The following is a 20234-nucleotide window of genomic DNA, read 5'->3' as shown; positions in this document are numbered from 1 at the left end:
TTCTCATATCTGTTCTTGAGCCATCTAGTGGATTTTTCATTTCATAATTGTATTTTATTTTACTTTTCATCTATAAAGTTTTCATTTGGTTTTGTTGTTGTAGTTTCAGTTCTCTATTGAGATTGCCCCTTTGAATCACTGTCCTGTGTCCTTTAATTCTTAGAATATGGTTTCCTTGCATTTTTTGGACATGTCTTTTACAGCTTCTTTGAAGTCTTTGTTTGATAAGTCCAACATCTGGGCCCACTCAGTTTCTCATGACTGCTTCTTTTTCTTAAGTGTTGATCACACTTTCCTGTTTCTCTTTATGACTTCTCGTTTTTTACAGCATCTGTATATTCTTTTCTCTTTGATGTATATTTCTTACTATTCATATTTCACCATGTTTGGACAACTTTTGATTTTTTAATTATTTCACTCTTTGGGGGCATGATCAGGATGAACATTGTTTTTGTCTCCTGAAATCTGTCATAAGCCTATTGTTGGTAGGAACTGTATCTTAAATAAGGAACATGTACCACAGTGCTAAGTTTAGTCCTCATTTCATGGTGTGTATTTAAATATTTAACTCAATTGAATTTTCTTTGAAAAAGAAAAACTATCTTGTAGTGCATTAATCTTTATGAAAGAACTATTGGAACTTGGTACAATTTCTAGTCAGGGACAGAGTTGATAACTAATATAAGTGCAAAGTGGATATATATGATTAACTTATTTGTGAAACTCAAAAACAACTCATTTTCCAGTGTTTATTAAATATTTATAGTCTTTAGGTAAAAACTGACAGGTAGAGGCTCTGTCACCCCACTCCAGTACTCTTGCCTGGAAAATTCCGTGGACGGGGGAGCCTGGTAGGCTACAGTCCATAGGGTCGTTGGGAGTTGGACACGACTGAGCGACACTTTCACTTTTCACTTTCCTGCATTGGAGAAGGAAATGCCAACCCACTCCAGTGTTCTTGCCTGGAGAATCCCAGGGACGGGGAGCCTGGTGGGCTGCCGTCTATGGGGTCGCACAGAGTCGGACACGACTGAAGCGACTTAGCAGCAGCAGCAGCAGCAGAGGCTCTGTAAACTTTTAGAGGTCCATCTGCAGAGCCAAAGGTATTTTGCTTCCAAGAAATAGGGTAGCTATTAGTAATTCATTGATATTAGTAATTAAATTACATTAACTCCAAGACACCAGAGTTAAAAATGTTTTTTGTTCATTTAGACCACTGTTCTTCAGATTTGTCATGATTATTATTGTAGTTTGTTGAAAGTGAATAGAATAAGACATTAATATTTTACAGAGTCTTCAGATAATGAGGAAAAATTTGGACACAATTTATATATTAATATAATTTATAAAATCACATACTTCTAAAGAGTTTTTTGTAAACAGTTTATTCTTACTTATTTTCACATTTTTAGATATGCCATTGCATTGGCGCTAAGAGAAAAACAACGTGTAATATTTACTAGCCCAATTAAGGCCCTGAGTAACCAGAAATACCGTGAAATGTATGAAGAATTTCAAGATGTTGGTCTGATGACTGGAGATGTTACTATTAATCCTACAGCATCCTGTCTTGTTATGACCACAGAGGTAATTTATATGATGTCTCATCTAATTTTTACTTTTTAATTTAATTAATGTGATTCATCAGTTAAAACAGCTAATGTTTTATTACTTGCTCTATACAGGTAAAAGGCAATACTTTCTGAGTATATTTACTTGAAAGGGGTAGTAGAGTTTATCTTACAACAAATTGTTTCAGTTTAGTTGTAAATTTCCATTATTTCTGTCATCATATAATAAAGTTGCATGAAGTATTTTTAAAGGATATTGTCAGTGACATGATAATAGTTTGATGATTTTATATAGTTTCAATGATTGGACCTTTGAATAAGTTGTGGGACCTTCTTTATTAATTTTTTTTTTCTTTTGCATCTGAGTGTTGATACAAATAGATAAATAGTTTTTTAAAAAATGCCCAGTTATGTTTAGCTTCTTCCCATAATCACAGTTAAGTTTTGCATATACTTATGATGGACGTGAGTCTCAGTGAACTCCGGGAGTTGGTGATGGACAGGGAGGCCCGGCGTGCTGTGATTCATGGGGTCGCAGAGTCGGACACGACTGAGCGACTTATCTGATCTGATCTGATCTGATAGCATCTTACATTTTGGACACTTAGCTGTCTTTACTAAGTACTTTTCTACATGCTTGAATTACTAGAGAGCATAAATTAGCTTCTGGTTTTAGAGTCAGCCGAAAGCATTGCTCATGTTCATCTTGATCCCCAAGATAAGTTTATTTTCCATTTTCAAAACTTTCTTCCATCCATAGAAAAATTTCTTTAACTCAGAAATCTGAAGAACAGTTGCTAGGAAGTATTCATGTTGTTAAGATGAGGTAGAAAAAATCAGTAGCAGTATGAGATTCGTTGTGTTAGATAGAAGATGATTTTAAGTTACTTTTGTTTCCTAGCAAGTGTAGGTCTTGAGTGAAGTGCTTTACATAAAAAGGATGTAGCTTCATATTCAAGGTATATGGATATGGAGTTGATAGTAATTCTCTCCATGGATTATATATGATTACTAACTTGAGAAGCAAAGGAGTATTATATACTTAAGACATGTAACGGTCTAAAATTATTTTAATGTTTCTGTTAAAAAAGAATATACAAAATTTCTTATTAGAAGAGTTTTTGGTATGTCAGAATCCTGCTAAATCTTCTACTTCTATTTTAGATTTTGAGAAGTATGCTGTACAGAGGTTCTGAAGTTATGCGAGAAGTTGCCTGGGTCATTTTTGATGAAATTCATTACATGAGAGATTCAGGTATATTCTGTAGTGTTATTGAGATGTGTGCCGTGTTATTTAGGAATGAAATTAGGAATTTTGAACAAGTTATCTTACTTATTAGAGTTGTAGTAAACTAAATTTTGGATAACATGATATAGTTTTTCTGGTTGGACCTCATTCAGTTACAGCTTCTTGAATAGTAACAATTTCTGGGTGAGAAAATGCAACTTCAGATTTTAAAATGAAATTAAAATTAGTTTGCTTTTAATAGAGAGTTCTCTAATATATCTAATATTAAAGAATTTCCAAAACTGCTGGCCTACGGAGTTAACTTTCTTGATTTTTATCAATTTATTTTAGTTTTTTAAAAAAACTAAGAAATGCATGTTTATGATTTAAACAATGAGAATTATGAGATAAAAATGAACAACAACAAAAAAAAATCTCTTAACCTGAACTATTGCACTACTATAATGGAAAAGTAAGTATACTTGGGATTTTAGGTAGAACGTGGCAGAAATTAACATATTTAAAAGTTAAATGTTTAATATGTACACACTTGAAGCTTAGTTTTTATTTGGCTAAAGCACTGAGTTAACCTGTATTTATAGGAAAAATAATACAATTTAAAGAAATCATTTACCCTTTGTAAAATTTTACTCTTACTAAATTCAAAAGATTAAATTATAAAGTTATTTTTGTTTTTAAATTATGAATCTTTTATTGATTTGTTCATTTGGAAGGAAATTCTCAAATGGATTTTCCTGTTTGTTTTTTACATTTGAATAAAAGTGACTTATAGTTTTGTTGTTTATCAGATCCTTTCATCTCTAGAAATCATGAGGGTAATTTAGATGAAAGGCACTGTGGTATAGTAATAGTGTTTCTTTGAAATCTGTTCTGTGACCTTCTGTAAGCCAATAACTTCTGCTTCTCTAAGTGAGATGGAAATACTGTTTCCATTGTCCTGGGATTCTTGTTAGACTGAACAGGATTCAATTTGGAGCTGCTTTTTTTGCAGGCGGTTATTTCAGAGTACACTGTGTTTATGGTGGTCTAGTCTACTAACTTTCTACTAGATGCAGTTCATGGTTAGAAAGTAGTTTACAGTAAGGATCTGTGGCTAAAAATATCTTTGCATAAAGTGATCTGCATTTCTGATAATTGAGCATGAGAGAAAATGATAAAGTGACATTGAATTCCAAGGTATATTTGTATTTTTCAGAGCGTGGTGTCGTATGGGAAGAAACTATTATTTTGCTTCCTGATAACGTTCACTATGTCTTTCTTTCGGCTACTATTCCAAATGCCCGACAGTTTGCTGAGTGGATTTGCCACTTACATAAACAGGTATTTTCTTCCTCTTTTTTGATGTTTTCAATACTTAAATATTACAAGTTTGCCTTTCTTTTTTTTTAAATTTTATTTTATTTTTAAACTTTACAATATTGTATTAGTTTTGCCAAATATCGAAATGAATCCGCCACAGGTATACCTGTGTTCCCCATCCTGAACCCTCCTCCCTCCTCCCTCCCCATACCCTCCCTCTGGGTCGTCCCAGTGCACCAGCCCTAAGCATCCAGTATCGTGTATCGAACCTGGACTGGCGACTCGTTTCATACATGATATTATACATGTTTCACTGCTATTCTCCCAAATCTCCCTACCCTCTCCCTCTCCCACAGAGTCCATAAGACTGATCTATACATCAGTGTCTCTTTTGCTGTCTCGTACACAAAGTTATTGTTACCATCTTTCTAAATTCCATATATATGCGTTAGTATACTGTATTGGTGTTTTTCTTTCTGGCTTACTTTGCCTTTCTATATCCTATACTTTGTTCCTAATGCTACCTAGAATAAATAAGACATTTTAATGTAAATCTACTTTTCAAAGCAAGCAAGCTTATCAAAATCAACTAAGTTTTTATACGTGTGAATTTCTGAATCCAACTCAAACCCAGTACATCAAAATCTCTGAGAGTAGGATCCTGGGTCATGAAATTTTTAACTTTCAGAAGCTCCCAAATTGATCCTGATGACTTGCCAGGTTTGTAAACTACTGCATCTCCTTATACAGGGAGCCATGAGTACTAGTAGAAAATTTCCTCTAAGACCTTGGTACCAGAAGAAAAGCTGGGCCTCTCTTGAGAGTGTGGGCTTGCCTTGTGGCTCAGCTGGTAAAGAATCTGCCTGCAATGCGGGAGACCTGGGTTTGATCCCTGGGTTGGGAGGATCCCCTGGAGAAGGGAAAGGCTACCCACTCTAGTATTCTGGCCTGGAGAATTCCATGGACTATAGTCTATGGGGTCGCAAAGAGTGGACAGGACTGAGCAACTTTGACTTCACTTCTTGAGAGTGTGATTTGATTTTTCTCATGTAAACGCAGACTTTTTATTGACTGCGTTTCCTTTTTGCTTTTCTAGTTCAATTTTAGGAGCATTAAAGGACCTTATGACAAGCATTTGTTCATGTATTCTTTATTTGATTTTTCTGCCCTTATTTTTCCTTTATACCAGAAGGTTCACAAATTTATTTTTATCCATTTATTACCTCTTTAGTGGTATTTTTGTAACACCCATGTTGCTCCTGTAGGATAGAATCTCAGTGAATCTTGTGGAATAGATCAACCTCTTGTTTTAGTAAAGCTGTAAAAAGTCTCTGTGGGATCGAGAAGTCCCATTTTACCTCAGTACATTCTGTGTTGCCATACTGCTGCTGCTGCTGCTAAGTCACATCAGTCCTGTCCGATTCTGTGCGACTCCATAGACGGCAGCCCACCAGGCTCCTCCGTCCCTGGGAATAGAAGTCTTCCTTAATTACAGCATCATAGGTCTGAAGTATATGAAATCATTATGGAAACTCTAATCATGTATTTGTCCTTGATTTTAATTTTCTTTGTTTTTACAGCCTTGTCACGTAATTTACACAGATTATCGGCCTACTCCATTACAGCACTATATTTTTCCAGCCGGGGGAGATGGCCTGCACCTTGTGGTTGATGAAAATGTAAGGGAGTAATTATCATTCTTATTCTTTAATATCACATAACTGCTTATACTCACTTTTCTTTAAACTAGAGAAGAACTGTTTTTTTTTTTTCCCTAGTTTTATAGTCCAAAGTTATTGTTGATTTTCTTTGTATATGTATTTTTATTTCAAAAATTATGTTTAAGATGCATATTTTTTAAATGCATGAATTAGATTCCCCTCCTTTTCCAGTATTTTTAAATGCCTTGAAAATAAGGGGCTCTGTACATGTTTCAGATATCTTATGGTTTTGCTTTTTCTAGTTTTATTATTAAATTATTTATTTGAGGAAGCTTTGTTTTGAGGTAAAAAAAAGTTTGGATTATGATTAAGTATTAGTGAAGTTATATAGAAAAATATTTGTGATGCTAGGGTGACTTCAGAGAAGATAATTTTAATACTGCAATGCAAGTACTTCGAGATGCTGGTGATTTGGCAAAAGGAGATCAGAAGGGGAGAAAAGGAGGAACAAAAGGTAACTTAGAACTTTGTTTTTGAGAATTTTTTATGAAAATTGTATTTTCAAATTACATTTTTTAAATAACATTTTTCCCCCTCTGGAAGCTACATAGATGTCTAGATAGTATGTGATAAAATTGAATGAGTAGAAATTTATGTCTTTTCTACTTGACATTTGTTGAGAGATAGTTCATTTTACAATTGACCTGTTAAATTATGCAATTCAGTGGTTATTAGTATAGTCAAAGAATTATGCAGCTGTCATCACAGTCAATTTTTTTAATTGAAATACAATTCACATACTATTGAAGTCACCATTTTTTAAGGGTGCAATTAAGTGGGTTTTAGTATAGTCACAAAGTTCTGCAACTACTTTGTAATTCTAGAACATTTTCATTAACTCAGAAAGAAACCCCATACCCATTCGTGGTCATTGTTTATTTTCTCCCAACCTCTTCTCTACCCCTCAACCTTAAATAATCACTAATCTAGTTTCTATTTCTGTTTTCCTTTTGTAGACATTTCATATAAATGGAATCATGATATGTGCAGTCTTTTGCATCTGGCTTCCTTCAGTTAGCTTTCTTTTCCCAAGTTTATCTATGTTATAGCATATATCAATACATCATTCCTTTTTATTGTCAAATAATATTCCATTTTATGATTTTATGACAAATATCTATTCAAATTTTTGATGCATTCAAAAATTAGATTTTCTTTTTGTTGTTGAATAGTAAGGATTCTTTATATATTCTGGATACTAGGCCTTTATCAGATATCTGATTTGTAAATATTTTCTCCCATTCTGTAAGTTAAGAGTATCTTTATTGCTGGTGTCTATTGAAGTACAAAAGTTTTAAATTTTGATGAAATCTAGTTTCCTGATTTTTTTCCTTTTGTTGCTTGTGCTTTTGCTATCATATCTTAAGAATGCTTTGCCTTACCCAACATCATGAAGATTTACTCCCACATATATAGAAGAGTTTTGTAGTTTTACAATGAAGTCTGTGGTCCATTTTGAGTTAATTTTTCATCATAGTTTATGTACTTTTTTTGCAGGTCCATCAAACGTATTCAAGATTGTGAAGATGATTATGGAAAGAAATTTTCAACCTGTTATTATTTTCAGTTTTAGTAAGAAAGATTGTGAAGCTTATGCACTTCAAATGACCAAATTAGATTTCAACACAGGTACTGTATAATTTCAGTATTGCTTTGATGCCATGTGGAAGTGAATGTAAATATATTTCTGGTAAGACAGCAATTGTGTATTGCTGAGATTTGCAGTTCACCTCACAGTTACGGCAGTAATTCTATCACATTTGTAAAAGCTTTAAGGCTCAATTTACCATTTCTTTTCCTTTCTTCTGTCTTTTTTTGGAAGATAAGTATATATCTATATATAAAATATTTGTTCTACATGAAATCCAAAGAACCCTACTAAGAAGTATTAGACTCATGCTCATGCCTTCTTATACTTTATTGCCATAGCTCTTTGGTTACTGTGGTTTTCTATCTGATTGCTTAAGGTTAGTCTCTTGGTCAGACTATCTTCTGTTATGTTTCATTCTTCTGGAAATCCAAACCAGGAAGACCTGCCCCTGTACCTAACTGTGGCATAATTTTTGAAAAAAGTAGAAAAACTGATAGCAAGTCAACTTATTATTCCCACATATTAACTGTAAATGTAACTACTTAAATATCCTAGGCAAAAATTGCTGCATGCTGAATATCAACCCAGTTGTCATTTACTTCAGCCTTTTACATATCTAATCCTATACTGCTAAGTCACTTCAGTCGTGTCCGACTCTGTGCGACCCCATAGACGGCAGCCCACCAGGCTCCCCCATCCCTGGGATTCTCCAGGCGAGAACACTGCAGTGGGTTGCTATTTCCTTCTCCAGTGCATGAAAGTGAAAAGTGAAAGTGAAGTCGCTCAGTCATGTCTGACTCTTAGCGACCCCATGGACTGCAGCCTACTAGGCTCCTCCATCCATGGGATTTTCCAAGCAAGAGTACTGGAGTGGGGTGCCATTGCCTTCTTCAATCCTATACAGTGAGAAGTAAATAATATTTTCAGTCATCCAAAATCAGATTTCAGTTTTCTTGTTTTCTCTATCAAGGCGTAGAACTAATCCCATGTATTTTTAAAAATTGGCTGCACTGGATCTTCTTTCCTGCACACGGGCTTTTCTCTAGCTGTAGTGAGCAAGGGCTACTCTGTAGTTGGAGTGTGCAGGCTTCTCACTGCAGTTGCTCCTCTTGCTGTGGGTCGCAGGCTCTAGGCATTCGAGCTGCAGTAGTTGCGGCACACAGGCTTAGTTGCTCCGCAGCACGTTGGCTCTTAGTTCACTGGGTGGATTCTTAACCACTGGACCACTAGGGAAGTCCCGATCCCATGCATTTTAAAGCTAATTTTTACTTATCCATGGGTAAAAATAACATGGCAGATAACCCATATGCCCACCTAAAGCCAATATTTTTTGTTTTTCTTACTGAGTCAGTTGCTCTACTTAGAAATATTTTCTTATCACTACCAGTGCTGCATGTGCTGTTGCAGGGTTTTGTATTGATTAAGTCAACAAATATTTTTTGGCTGTTAACTTAATAGTCACTGTAAAGAAGGCAGTATAAATGGTTAAGAGTATAGGCTTTGAAATTGTTGATCTAACAGTTAATACCAGTGCTCATTATTTGCTGTATGTCTCACTTTTCTCAATAGTGAGTAATAATAATTCCCATGTCCTGCAATTTTTTCACTTAAATATTGCATGTATATAGTTAGTGTAGTTATTGTTACTGCTTTTATAAGAAAGCACTTTTATTCATGGACTAGCTGCTACATCTGTTTTTAAAGGCAGTGAATTTTATTTAATAATTATGTGATAAATTTGATGTGCTTTTTCTTCTGTCTTAAATCCTGAGTCATTACTTTTACTCTTCATGACACTGTTCTTTGCAGTGTGTGAAATTTGGTATCACCAACTCACTTAGATGTTTATATACCGTTGAATTTTCTCTCCTAGATGAGGAAAAGAAGATGGTTGAAGAAGTTTTCAGTAATGCAATTGACTGCTTGTCTGATGAAGATAAAAAGCTCCCTCAGGTGTGTTTAATGTCATTAAGTAGAGTGTGGATATTAACAGAGAGTATATATTCACTTTGTAGTTCATGGTTTTGTTACTGTGTTACATATTGCACTGTTTGCACACTTCAGTAAATATGTTGCATTGTGCACTGAAATGATACCTTAAGTTTTATTTTGAACTTCGAAGATGGTGACAGAAGGAAAGATTTGCTGCCTTGAAGAAACTTTTCTCTGAAAGCTAGCATGGTCTGGAAATTACTGCTTCTGTTCCTAATACTACAAAATTTTTAAATGCTAATTTTAAGTCAGTCAGTTTCTTAATTCATAAGGGTAGCAGACACAATAAAGTACACCTAATGAAAATCATATTTAGTGAAAAACTTGATTTCTGCTTTTCTTTAGTTAATTAAAGTGGTTTTTTCTTTTGGCTTCCCTGGTGGCTCAGATGGTAAGGAGTCTGTCTGCAGTGTGGGAGACCTGGGTTCAATCCCTGGGTCGGGAAGGTCTCCTGGAGAAGGAAATGGCAACCCACTCCAGTATCCTTGCCTGGAAAATCCCATGGACAGAGGAGCTTGGCAGGCTACAGTCCATGGGGTCCCAAAGAGTCGGACATGACTGAGCGACTTCACTTTCACTTTTCTTTTGCCTGTAAGAATTGTCTTAGGAGTTCTAAAATATACTCATGCCTCGTTGCCACTCCAGAGTTTCTGATTTAATTATCTCGTGTGCCCTGATTATTAGAATCTTTCAGAAACTCTTGTTCTAATGTGCATCCAATCCTGAGAACTAATTTTTTAGTCCAACCTAATACTGTGTGAAAGTTTTATTTTGTGAAAAGAAAAATTGGAAGGTCATACTCTACAAATGATTGCTTTGATTTGTGTGGTCTTTACAATAAGACTGCACTGCTTGTTTCTTGGTATTTAAAATAGTATTTAACTTACAGAATCTTACTGTGATTTTTCTTTCCAGCTGAGTTAATAGTATCTAAGGGCTGAGCCATGTCTTTATATATCCTTGTCATTCTAGCACACTTCTTTTCTTGGTTTTATTTTGAGAGAAGAGCTCCTTTGGATTTATTATTAGTTAGAAACATAGAATATTGATGGCAGAGACCTCTGTGAAGTATGTTGTCTGTTTTCTTGGGGAAGGACTGCCTGACAAGTAATGCCTTTGTGGAGTGGCCAACAGCCCTTGTCTGAAAAGGGCTTGGGCATCTTGGGGCACATGTGTGTGCCCATCGCAGCCTTCACTGATGAGTCACACTGGCCCGTGAAGTCTAATTAAAAAATTTAATGGCATTGAATAGTGTTAATGAGATGGACCTCTAGAGTAATTTATTTGTTTTAAGATAAAGTACAGGTGCTAGTGGTAAAGAGCCTGCTGCCCAAGCAGGAGACATGAGAGACATAGGTTTGATCCCTGGGTTGGGAAGATCCCCCGGAGGAGAGCATGGCAACCCACTCAAGTATTCTTGCCTAGAAAATCCCATGGACAGAGAAGCCTGGTAGACTACGGTCCATGGGGTCGTGAAGGAGTTGGACACGACTTCACGACTAACAACCAAATATTTATGTTAAATATGCTTTATAGTTATTTATCCCCTTTTGGTTTGAGTTGGCCAGTATTTTTTGTTTATTTTGCACAGATACGCACTTTGCCATTTAATAACCATTAATTTTTTAGGAGGAGATGAAGTGATGCTGGAAAGTTTGAATGAGGAAGCAAAACATTTATAAAGTTTATTTAAAACATATTTATATTAAAGCTGTGGCAGAGTTACATTGTGTTTTGTATTTAATAATCTGGGAATATAGGTTTGGTTTTTGCTTTTTTCTGAAAAAGTTGTATAATGTTTCTTTTAACAGGATTCTTTCTTGATTACTTACTTTGCTTTACTTGGTTAGTTTCACATTTTAAAAGTTCTTTTCCTCACATCTTTTAAAAAATATAATTTAATCCAATTGTAGGTTGAAAATGTACTTCCTCTCTTGAAACGGGGGATTGGTATTCACCATGGTGGTTTACTTCCTATTTTGAAAGAAACTATAGAAATTCTCTTTTCTGAAGGATTAATAAAGGTATGATTTTATTTTTACTATTATGCCCTAAAGTTGTGTTTTGTGGGCAGTTTGAAAATTATCAAGAACACTGTTCATAGGCAACTTTGTTTTTGTTATTGTTGTTGTTTTTAAGTAAGTTGAATGGAATGACTTGGGTGATGAACTTGATTTTTGTGTGCAGTATTACGCTTCATAAGTTTGGGACTATATGTAGAAGTCATTTGTTTCATTTTCTAGTCTTTATTGATTTGGCTGCACTGGGTCTTAGCTGCCACATGAGGGATCTTTGGCTGTGGCATGTAGGGTCTCTTAGTTGCAGCAGGTGAAGTCTTGGTTGTGGCATGTTGGATCTAGAGTCTTAGCCACTGTGCCTGCCACCAGATAAGTCCCTCTTTTCCTAGTCTTAAAGTAAGAAATGGTATCATTACTGAATACAGTGTAGAATTTTCCAGGTGTTGTTTAATGATCACAGCTAGAGTTGATTCTGTAAGTGAACTCCTTTCTTTATACAGATTAAAAGGGCTAGTTTAGAGAAAACAAGGAGAGTTGCCAGTTAGACTTGTGAAAGAGCTATTTAGGATGTTCTCATTCAAATTGAAGAGAGTGTAACTTAATTTTTAATATTATGTCAATACCTGTACCCAGTAACAGACTATTGAAAATGGAAAACAACTCCAAAATGTTGTCATAAACCTTTATATGACTCAAATTATTTTATGTTTAAAACTCAAATTAGAGATTTGTCATGAGAACTTTAGTACTAAATAGGATATTTAAAAGAAATTTATTCACCCTAAAAAGACCATACTTGAAGTATTTTAGATAAAGAATTGGTCACTATTTATAACTGGGTCCTGGTAAGGACCTGTTGATGTTCTTACATAGATTGCATATTTTGTTTAGGTCCATTTTAAGAAATCTTTTAAGTATAGTGTAGAAGTCAAATCGAGTAACTGTACATAAAGTAAAACATTAAAGACCCCCATTGCCCTTCACTTCCCAGAAATATCTACTAGGATACATAGAAATAATACTTGATTTAATTTTTATACAAAAGTGATTATATTACCTATATTATTCAATTTTGTCATATGCATTGCTTTTCATTCATTTTAATAATTGAATAGCATTCTGTTGAGTTGATGACATAAAGTTTTTTTTTTTTATCTCGTTAGCTATTGATGACAGTTTAGATTATTTAATAGTACTTCAGTGACTTAATTTGTACACATACCTTAATTTCTACACATACCTTTGTGTGCTTTCTGTTGGTAAAGTCTTAAATGTGAACTGAAAGTGCCGCCAATTTTGAAAGGTGTCTCTAAAACCACTGAATCATCAAGGAAGAAGCCAGGAAATCTTAATATGCTTAGGAAAATATTGTACAGCCTAATAATGCCTTGTCCATTAGGCCGGTAATAGTCTCTCCAAGTTACCACCTCTGGAATTAAAGAAAGACTGTTTTCCCTGAATTAAAAATTTTGGGGGTGGGGGTGTAAGGTACATTAAATATAATATAAATTTATAGTAATATATATAATTATATGTAAATTTAATAATTTGAGTATAAAATACTAAAATATACCTGGAGTAGCATGTCTTATTTTTGTATCATTTCATTAGCAACTAATGGAGAAGGAAACAGCAACCCACTCCAATATTCTTGCCTGGAGAATTTCATGGACAGAGGAGCCTGGCGGGCTATAGTCCATGGAGTTGCAAAGAGTTGGACACAACTGAGCAACTCACGCACACACATACACACACACACACACAAGCAACTAATTTTAAAAATTAATGATTTATTTATACTTGAATATGAGACTAGTTTTTCAAGTTTAAAATATGTGTTTAATTGTATAATTATTCATTCATTTAGGCCTTATTTGCCACTGAGACTTTTGCTATGGGGATTAACATGCCAGCTAGAACTGTTTTATTTACAAATGCCCGAAAATTTGATGGGAAGGATTTCCGATGGGTAAGTAAAATAATTCATATATTGAAGTAACTTGAAGGTGTTCCAAATCACCTAAGATGATTTTGGCTCACATAGCCTTTGAGATTTTCAGTTCTAAATACTTAAGAATTTGTATGTGAGCTAATAATTCATTAAGATTAAGTTTTCAAATTCATTCTATCACTGTTTTTTAGTCAAAAATTACTTTTGGTGAAAGAGTTTGGTGATAAGTGTGCAAATGAGCCATGACTGTTGTAATGCATTTTAAATATATCTAGAATTTTTATTTCTTAAAGTTTGTTATTTAAAACACCTCTGCTATAGTAGATACAATTGTAGCTCACTGTTTGCACAAATGTCTTTTCTAAAGCAAAAGTTGGGATCATGAGTGAAATGGTGAATCTGAGTAAAAAATAAATCCTTAATTCAGAGGCAAGTAACCCCTTCTTACTAAACCTAAACTATGGGCTTAGAACTATGGTAAATGCTGAGGATGTTAAATTTAACACAAAACCAAACCAATTTCTACTGTGAAGTGACGTAGTGCAGGTGAAAGTTATTTCGTGGACCTTGAGAAGTACATACAGGAAGAATAAAACACAAGAAAACAGTCACTTGTATATAAGGGGTCAGGAAAGATTTCATAAAGAAGGCAATCCTAAAACTGAGCAACAAACAGCAGATGGGTATTTCCCAGGCAGTCAGTGGAGCATCACAAGAGTGAAAAGCAGGTGGAGGAAGAGAGATTTCTAGTTTTGAATATTTAATGCAAACCAAAAATTCATATAATGTGGCATTTGGAGCAAATTATTAGCTATTCCTTTAGTTCTTAATGATTTTTTTCTGCTTAAAGAAATATCTGGCAGTAGTTGCTAATCACCAGTACACTGAAAAATCTCTTGGTAGATTTCTAAAGGCAAAGCATTTTTCTTGATTTGTTTTGAAGTGTGTTGGATGCTAAACAGAAGAGAAATGTAAGTATACGGAGTCAGTACCATTTCTTTTTAGAAATTTTTACATAGCGTTCAAAAGCTTTATGTAACTTGTGACTTTTTAAACTGAAAGAAGACTAATTCATGTAGAATACAATTTTTAATGGTAAAGTGGATAAAGTCTTCCATGTTTTATATTTTAAGTTACTATACATTTTTAAATTCTTCATAATTTATCGGTTTAAAAGTAGTTAGTTCTTTGAATAAAATTAATGCTACAAGAAAATAAATAAGTCTTTTGTTACTTTACATACTCCTTGGCCTCCATTGGACCCCAGAGAAGGATATGGAGTCATGAGGGTAGTTGAATTTTAAAAAGGGACTTTTTCTTGATGATTCAGGAACATAATTATAAAATCTAAAGAGCATAATTTTAGATTATGTAATGCCCTTTAGCCCTGTTGAGATTTATCAGACTGCCATTTTGAAGTGTTCTTTTCTAATCTTAAGGTTGGTCTCAAGTTGTTAGGTTTGTTTCTACTGCTATCAGTAATATGCCTTCTAGTAGTATAGTAGTTCATAACCCTTCCTGAGCCAAACATTTTTTGAAAGTCTGGAAATGCTGCACCCTTTGCACAGGAGAAGAGTATGTGTGCTTACAGATAAAACTGCCCGGTGTTCAGTTGGTTCAGTTTTACCCTGGCAGACTGTGTGTGGGAGACTTACTAACCTTTCTCCTTTAGGTAGTTCTTAGTGATGAATGGCCTCTTTTGGATGCCAGGGATATACCCTGAGAAAATAGAAATTGTGCTTTATGTGTGTGTTAATTTTTATATTAATCCCATTTGGAAATTAAGAACATTTATGATCAAGTCAGAATTGATATTTAGTAGATTTGGGGTCATTGTTTGCTTTCTTAAACTTTGCTGTTTTCCAGAATATCTAGCTTAAAGATATTTTTTGCACCAGTTAATTAACCAGTATTTCCTTACAGCCATTTGATCATTACGGAGCTAAAATTTTGCAACATTATTAAGTATTGCTTTTTTGTCTTTTTACATAAATCTTTCCTAAAAGTTCATGTTTTTAATCTTGTTTCTTTTCTTCAAATGTATAGCTTGTGCTTGTGTATTTTATGATAAGACAAATCTTAAGAATATGTTTTTTAGCAGATTTTCTCCTAAACTTTGATTATTTTCATTCAGATTTCCTCTGGTGAATATATTCAGATGTCTGGTCGTGCTGGAAGGAGGGGAATGGATGATAGAGGAATTGTAATTCTTATGGTAGATGAAAAGATGAGCCCAACGATTGGAAAACAACTACTTAAGGTAACAAAAGTTCGTCTAGTCAAGGCTATGGTTTTTCCTGTGGTCATGTATGGATGTGAGAGTTGGACTGTGAAGAAGGCTGAGCGCCGAAGAATTGATGCTTTTGAACTGTGGTGTTGGAGAAGGCTCTTGAGAGTCCCTTGGACTGCAAGGACATCCAACCAGTCCATTCTGAAGGAGATCAGCCCTGGGATTTCTTTGGAAGGAATGATGCTAAAGCTGAAACTCCAGTACTTTGGCCACCTCATGTGAAGAGCTGACTCACATTGGAAAAGACTGATGCTGGGAGAGATTGGGGGCAGGAGGAGAAGGGGACGACAGAGGATGAGATGGCTGGATGGCATCACCGACTCGATGGACATGAGTCTGAGTGAACTCTGGGAGTTGGTGATGGACAGGGAGGCCTGGCGTGCTGCAGTTCATGGGGTCACAAAAGTCGGACACGACTGAGCGACTGAACTGAACTGATGCAGGATTTGTCTTTCCGTGATAGGCTTATTTCATTTAGCATAATGTTCTTAGAGTTCATCTGTGTTGTTGCATATTGCAGAATTTTCTTCCTTAAGTCTGAATAGTATTCTGTTAGGTGTATTTAATGACTGTATATATTTTACAGTCATCCTTGGTATTCTCAGGGGATTGGTTTTAAGGACCCCCCCCCATAGCAGAATACCAAAATCCAAGGATGTTCATGTCTCTTATAAATGTCATAGTATTTGCATATACCCTGTATACATCTTTTTCTTTAAATCATCTCTAGGTTTTAGTATGGAATACAGTGTTAATGTTATTTAAATAGCTGTAAATACAATGTAAATAGTTGTTGGTGCTGCATGGCACATTCAAGTATTACTTTTTGTAACTTTCTGCAATTTTTTTCCCAAGTATTTTCAATCCACAGTTGATTGACTCCTCAGATAGGGAACCTGAGGATACTGAGAGCAGGCTGTATAGCCATATTTTTTAGTATCCAAATTAGAATACTGTAATAGTGAAATAAGGGAGTATTAATGATTATGCCAATATATCATGTGTAAGTTGGGGTTATCCTGGGGTCACTGGATGCAGTGTTACAATGCTGCTGCTGCTAAGGCGCTTCAGTTGTGTCGGACTCTGGGACCCCATAGACAGCAGCCCACCAGGCTCCCCCGTCCCTGGGATTCTCCAGGCAAGAACACTGGAGTGGGTTGCCATTTCCTTCTCCAGTGCATGAAAGGAAAACGTGAAAGTGAAGTTGCTTAGTTGTGTCCGACTCTTAGCGACCCCATGGACTGCAGGCCTACCGGGCTCCTCTGTCCATGGGATTTTCCTGGCAAGAGTACTGGAGTGGTTTGCTATTGCCTTCTCTGGTTACAATGCTATGTTGAGTTTAATGTGATGGAGAATTCAGATAGGTGTATTCTGTAACAGCTGGAATATAAAAGAAGAGCTTGAGGTTGGAAATAATCTCTTATAATATTGAAGCATCAAATTTCTTAAAGGTAGTAAGAGTAGAAAAGAAAAAGAATAATAAAAAGTTGGGCTGTTTGCAAAATTACAAAGTAGATGGAAGTTGACTTTCATTCCTCTTTCTGAATAATGTGGTTTTCATATAATTCCACATTTCCCTTTGGCTCTATTTTCTAGGAAAGTGGATACAAGTTAAGGTTTTTAGGGACTTACTAACCCCCTACGGTAAATGGCTCTTGATTTTTCAGGAATTAAGGAATATGATCATTTGAGACTGTTGAAAGTTCTACTCCTTGTCATAAAATCCTGTATGCGTATATTTATAATTCTGAATGCAATAAGGCTGGCTTATGGATTGCAGTTTAAAAGTTCCCGAATACCTTAAGAGTATTTGCATATTTTGCTATGCCATTTAGGGATATAAATGTTTTGTGACACTTCTAAGTATTCTTGCGTGTGTCTTCAAGAAGTTGGTCATTTCTCCTATACAACTACATAATCATTTTCAATCTTAGAAAGTATTTGCATTTAGAAAATAATATTCCTGAAGAAACATTGTAAGAAAGGTTTAGATCTTTAGAAAGTATTTTGGATATAAACCATATTGCAAATTAAGGTCACACTATTTTGTGATAAATGTTTTATTTTGCCTGGCCCTTCTTTGGTAATAGCTACAGTTAGGGAGAGAAAGAGGAATTGTCAAAGTGTGGATAATGACCTATAAATTTGGGGGAAATACTAGAAAGTTTTATGTCATTCTAGGAAACTGAGAGTTTCAAGATAGCTCATTTTTATCCGAAATAAATTTAGTATGCTCTGTCAACATAGGCTAGGCTATGCTACTATAACAAACCTAAATCTCAGTAACTTAAAGGTTTGTTTCTCTTAACCTGTTCATCGCAGGTTTACAAAGGAGACTCAGCTTATTATTGGTTATGGATTCAAGCTGATAGAGAAACCACTGTTTTGAATATTAGCAGTCACTGTGCCAGGAGGGAAAATACAGCTTTTCACACCGTCAATTAAATATTTGGCCAGAAAGTGATGTATCACTACACTCGATTTGCCCTCCACACTGAGGGCAAAATGTGTAATCCTGTCAAGTGCCTAGAAGGCAGACAGCTAAATGTATTTGGCCAGTAGTATATTAACTAATACTGTCTTATTTAGTTATTTTTACCCCCCTTCACTTTCCCAAAAAGCTACTCTTTAACAACTTTGTATGGGTCATTTAAAAGAAGGAACTGAGTATGTTTCTATAGTATTCTTTAATGTAGACTAAATTATTAAGCAGTTTGAAGTTAAAATGTTTGTGTGAATTTATTTGAAAAACCTATAGCATTAACATGTTTTTTTCTCTCTTAGGGCTCAGCTGATCCTCTAAATAGTGCTTTCCATTTGACGTACAACATGGTTTTGAACTTACTACGAGTAGAAGAAATTAATCCTGAGTACATGTTGGAAAAATCCTTCTACCAGTTTCAGCATTATAGAGCAATTCCAGGAGTAGTAGAGAGTAAGTATAAAATTACTGTAATAGCTTTATTTAGCTAGGGGAGACTAAATAGCAAGGTTGATGTGTTGTTGACTGCTTTGGCCCTTGGTATTTTTCTGGTAAGCCAAGAATTGGTCCTTACATAAAAGTACAGTAATGTTCCACCTGGAAAATTTTGAAATGAAAGTAAGAAAACCCTGTCAGAACATGATGCTGGTGCTAATTCAAATGTAGTATACTTTATTGTTACAGACATATCACATGGTAACTCATTTGTGAATAATGATATCAAAAAATTAAGATAATGCTTTCTAAAGTCCAAAAGTAAGTGCTCTGTGGGTAATTATGTTCAAGCACAGTTCTGTGTTGAGTATTCTGTGTTGAGTGTTGATCCTTATTTTAGAAGATATGGCTGATCATCATTTAGAGCTGATTAAAATCTAAAATAGAAGAAAGATTTAAAATGCTGGTTTGGGTAAATCTTGTAAAAATAATGCATAGTCATAAAGAAAAAAATACAAATTATGCAAAAGATACAAAGGCAATTGAAGCTCAGTTGTGATCTCACAGTCAGCCACACACAGCCAACTGTTAACACTTTGGGTTCTCCCTTTTTTTTTCAAACATATTTTTCATACTCTTTTTCAAAGTCAGATTTAACAATGCCTTGGTAATAACAGCAATGCTATTTATAATATCAATTGTTAAACATTTACCATATGCCTAGCATTTTGTTAAATGCTTTACATTCACTGACTCACTCATTCTGGCTTTTAAAAGTTAATTTCAAGTATCCTTTGAAAGTGTAGTTTTTAATGACTACATAATTTCACTTTGTAAATGTCCTGTGAGTTATTTAATAGGCAACAATACCTTTTCATCAAAAGTAGGTAGGACACTACCACTCAATTTTCATGTAGCTAAAAGTAGACAAAAGTATAATAATGTGCCTTAAAAAAGTGAAGAAGACTCTGAACATTCAACTAAGTTAAATTCACATTTTTTTTTTTACCCTTGCCTAGATGAGAGATCATAACTCCTCTTAATTTCTCACATCTTAATTAAGAGCAGCTTCTTCATTACAAACTATAGCTCTGGAACAAGCTTTGACATCATTTTACAGCTATAAAAGAAATAAGGCATAAGAGAAGTTATCAGTATATTAGGTTACACATTTGATTGGTGACAGGTTTGAGATTAGAATCTTGGTCCTGTTCCTAACTAAGCCATGCTGTTTTTATTAAAGCATGGATTGTCCCTTTTTGATTATAAGAGTAGATGTTGTAACTTACCTCAGAGAAGGCAATGGCAACCCACTCCAGTACTCTTGCCTGGAAAATCCCATGGATGGAAGAGCCTGGTGGGCTGCAGTCCATGGGGTCGCTAAGAGTCGGACATGACTGAGCGACTTCACTTTCACTTTTCACTTTGATGCATTGGAGAAGGAAATGGCAACCCACTCCAGTACTCTTGCCTGGAAAATCCCATGGATGGAAGAGCCTGGTGGGCTGCCGTCTATGGGGTCACACAGAGTCGGACACGACTGAAGCGACTTAGCAGCAGCAGTAGCAGTAACTTACCTGCCAAACATGGATGAAAAAACACTTGAGCTGACTTATTTTAAGAATTGTCTGTGTG

The 20234-nt window shown here is 35.0% G+C and overlaps 1 protein-coding gene across 2 annotated transcripts in view; it reads left to right on the top strand.

Moving 5' to 3' along the window:
* Positions 1–20234, top strand: part of MTREX (Mtr4 exosome RNA helicase) — a 91233-nt gene that overhangs the window by 25969 nt on the left and 45030 nt on the right. For both annotated transcript variants that reach the window (XM_061393517.1, XM_061393518.1), the window contains 11 exons: positions 1413–1587; positions 2736–2826; positions 4016–4140; positions 5700–5798; positions 6192–6294; positions 7338–7469; positions 9305–9384; positions 11337–11447; positions 13309–13410; positions 15527–15652; positions 18467–18617. In XM_061393517.1, the coding sequence (XP_061249501.1) occupies positions 1413–1587; positions 2736–2826; positions 4016–4140; positions 5700–5798; positions 6192–6294; positions 7338–7469; positions 9305–9384; positions 11337–11447; positions 13309–13410; positions 15527–15652; positions 18467–18617 (1295 nt within the window). The remainder of the gene's footprint in view (positions 1–1412; positions 1588–2735; positions 2827–4015; positions 4141–5699; positions 5799–6191; positions 6295–7337; positions 7470–9304; positions 9385–11336; positions 11448–13308; positions 13411–15526; positions 15653–18466; positions 18618–20234) is intronic.

Source organism: Bos javanicus, chromosome 20 (assembly GCF_032452875.1).
Source record: "Bos javanicus breed banteng chromosome 20, ARS-OSU_banteng_1.0, whole genome shotgun sequence".
NCBI lineage: Eukaryota > Metazoa > Chordata > Mammalia > Artiodactyla > Bovidae > Bos > Bos javanicus.
This window is presented reverse-complemented; position numbering and strand designations above follow the sequence as displayed.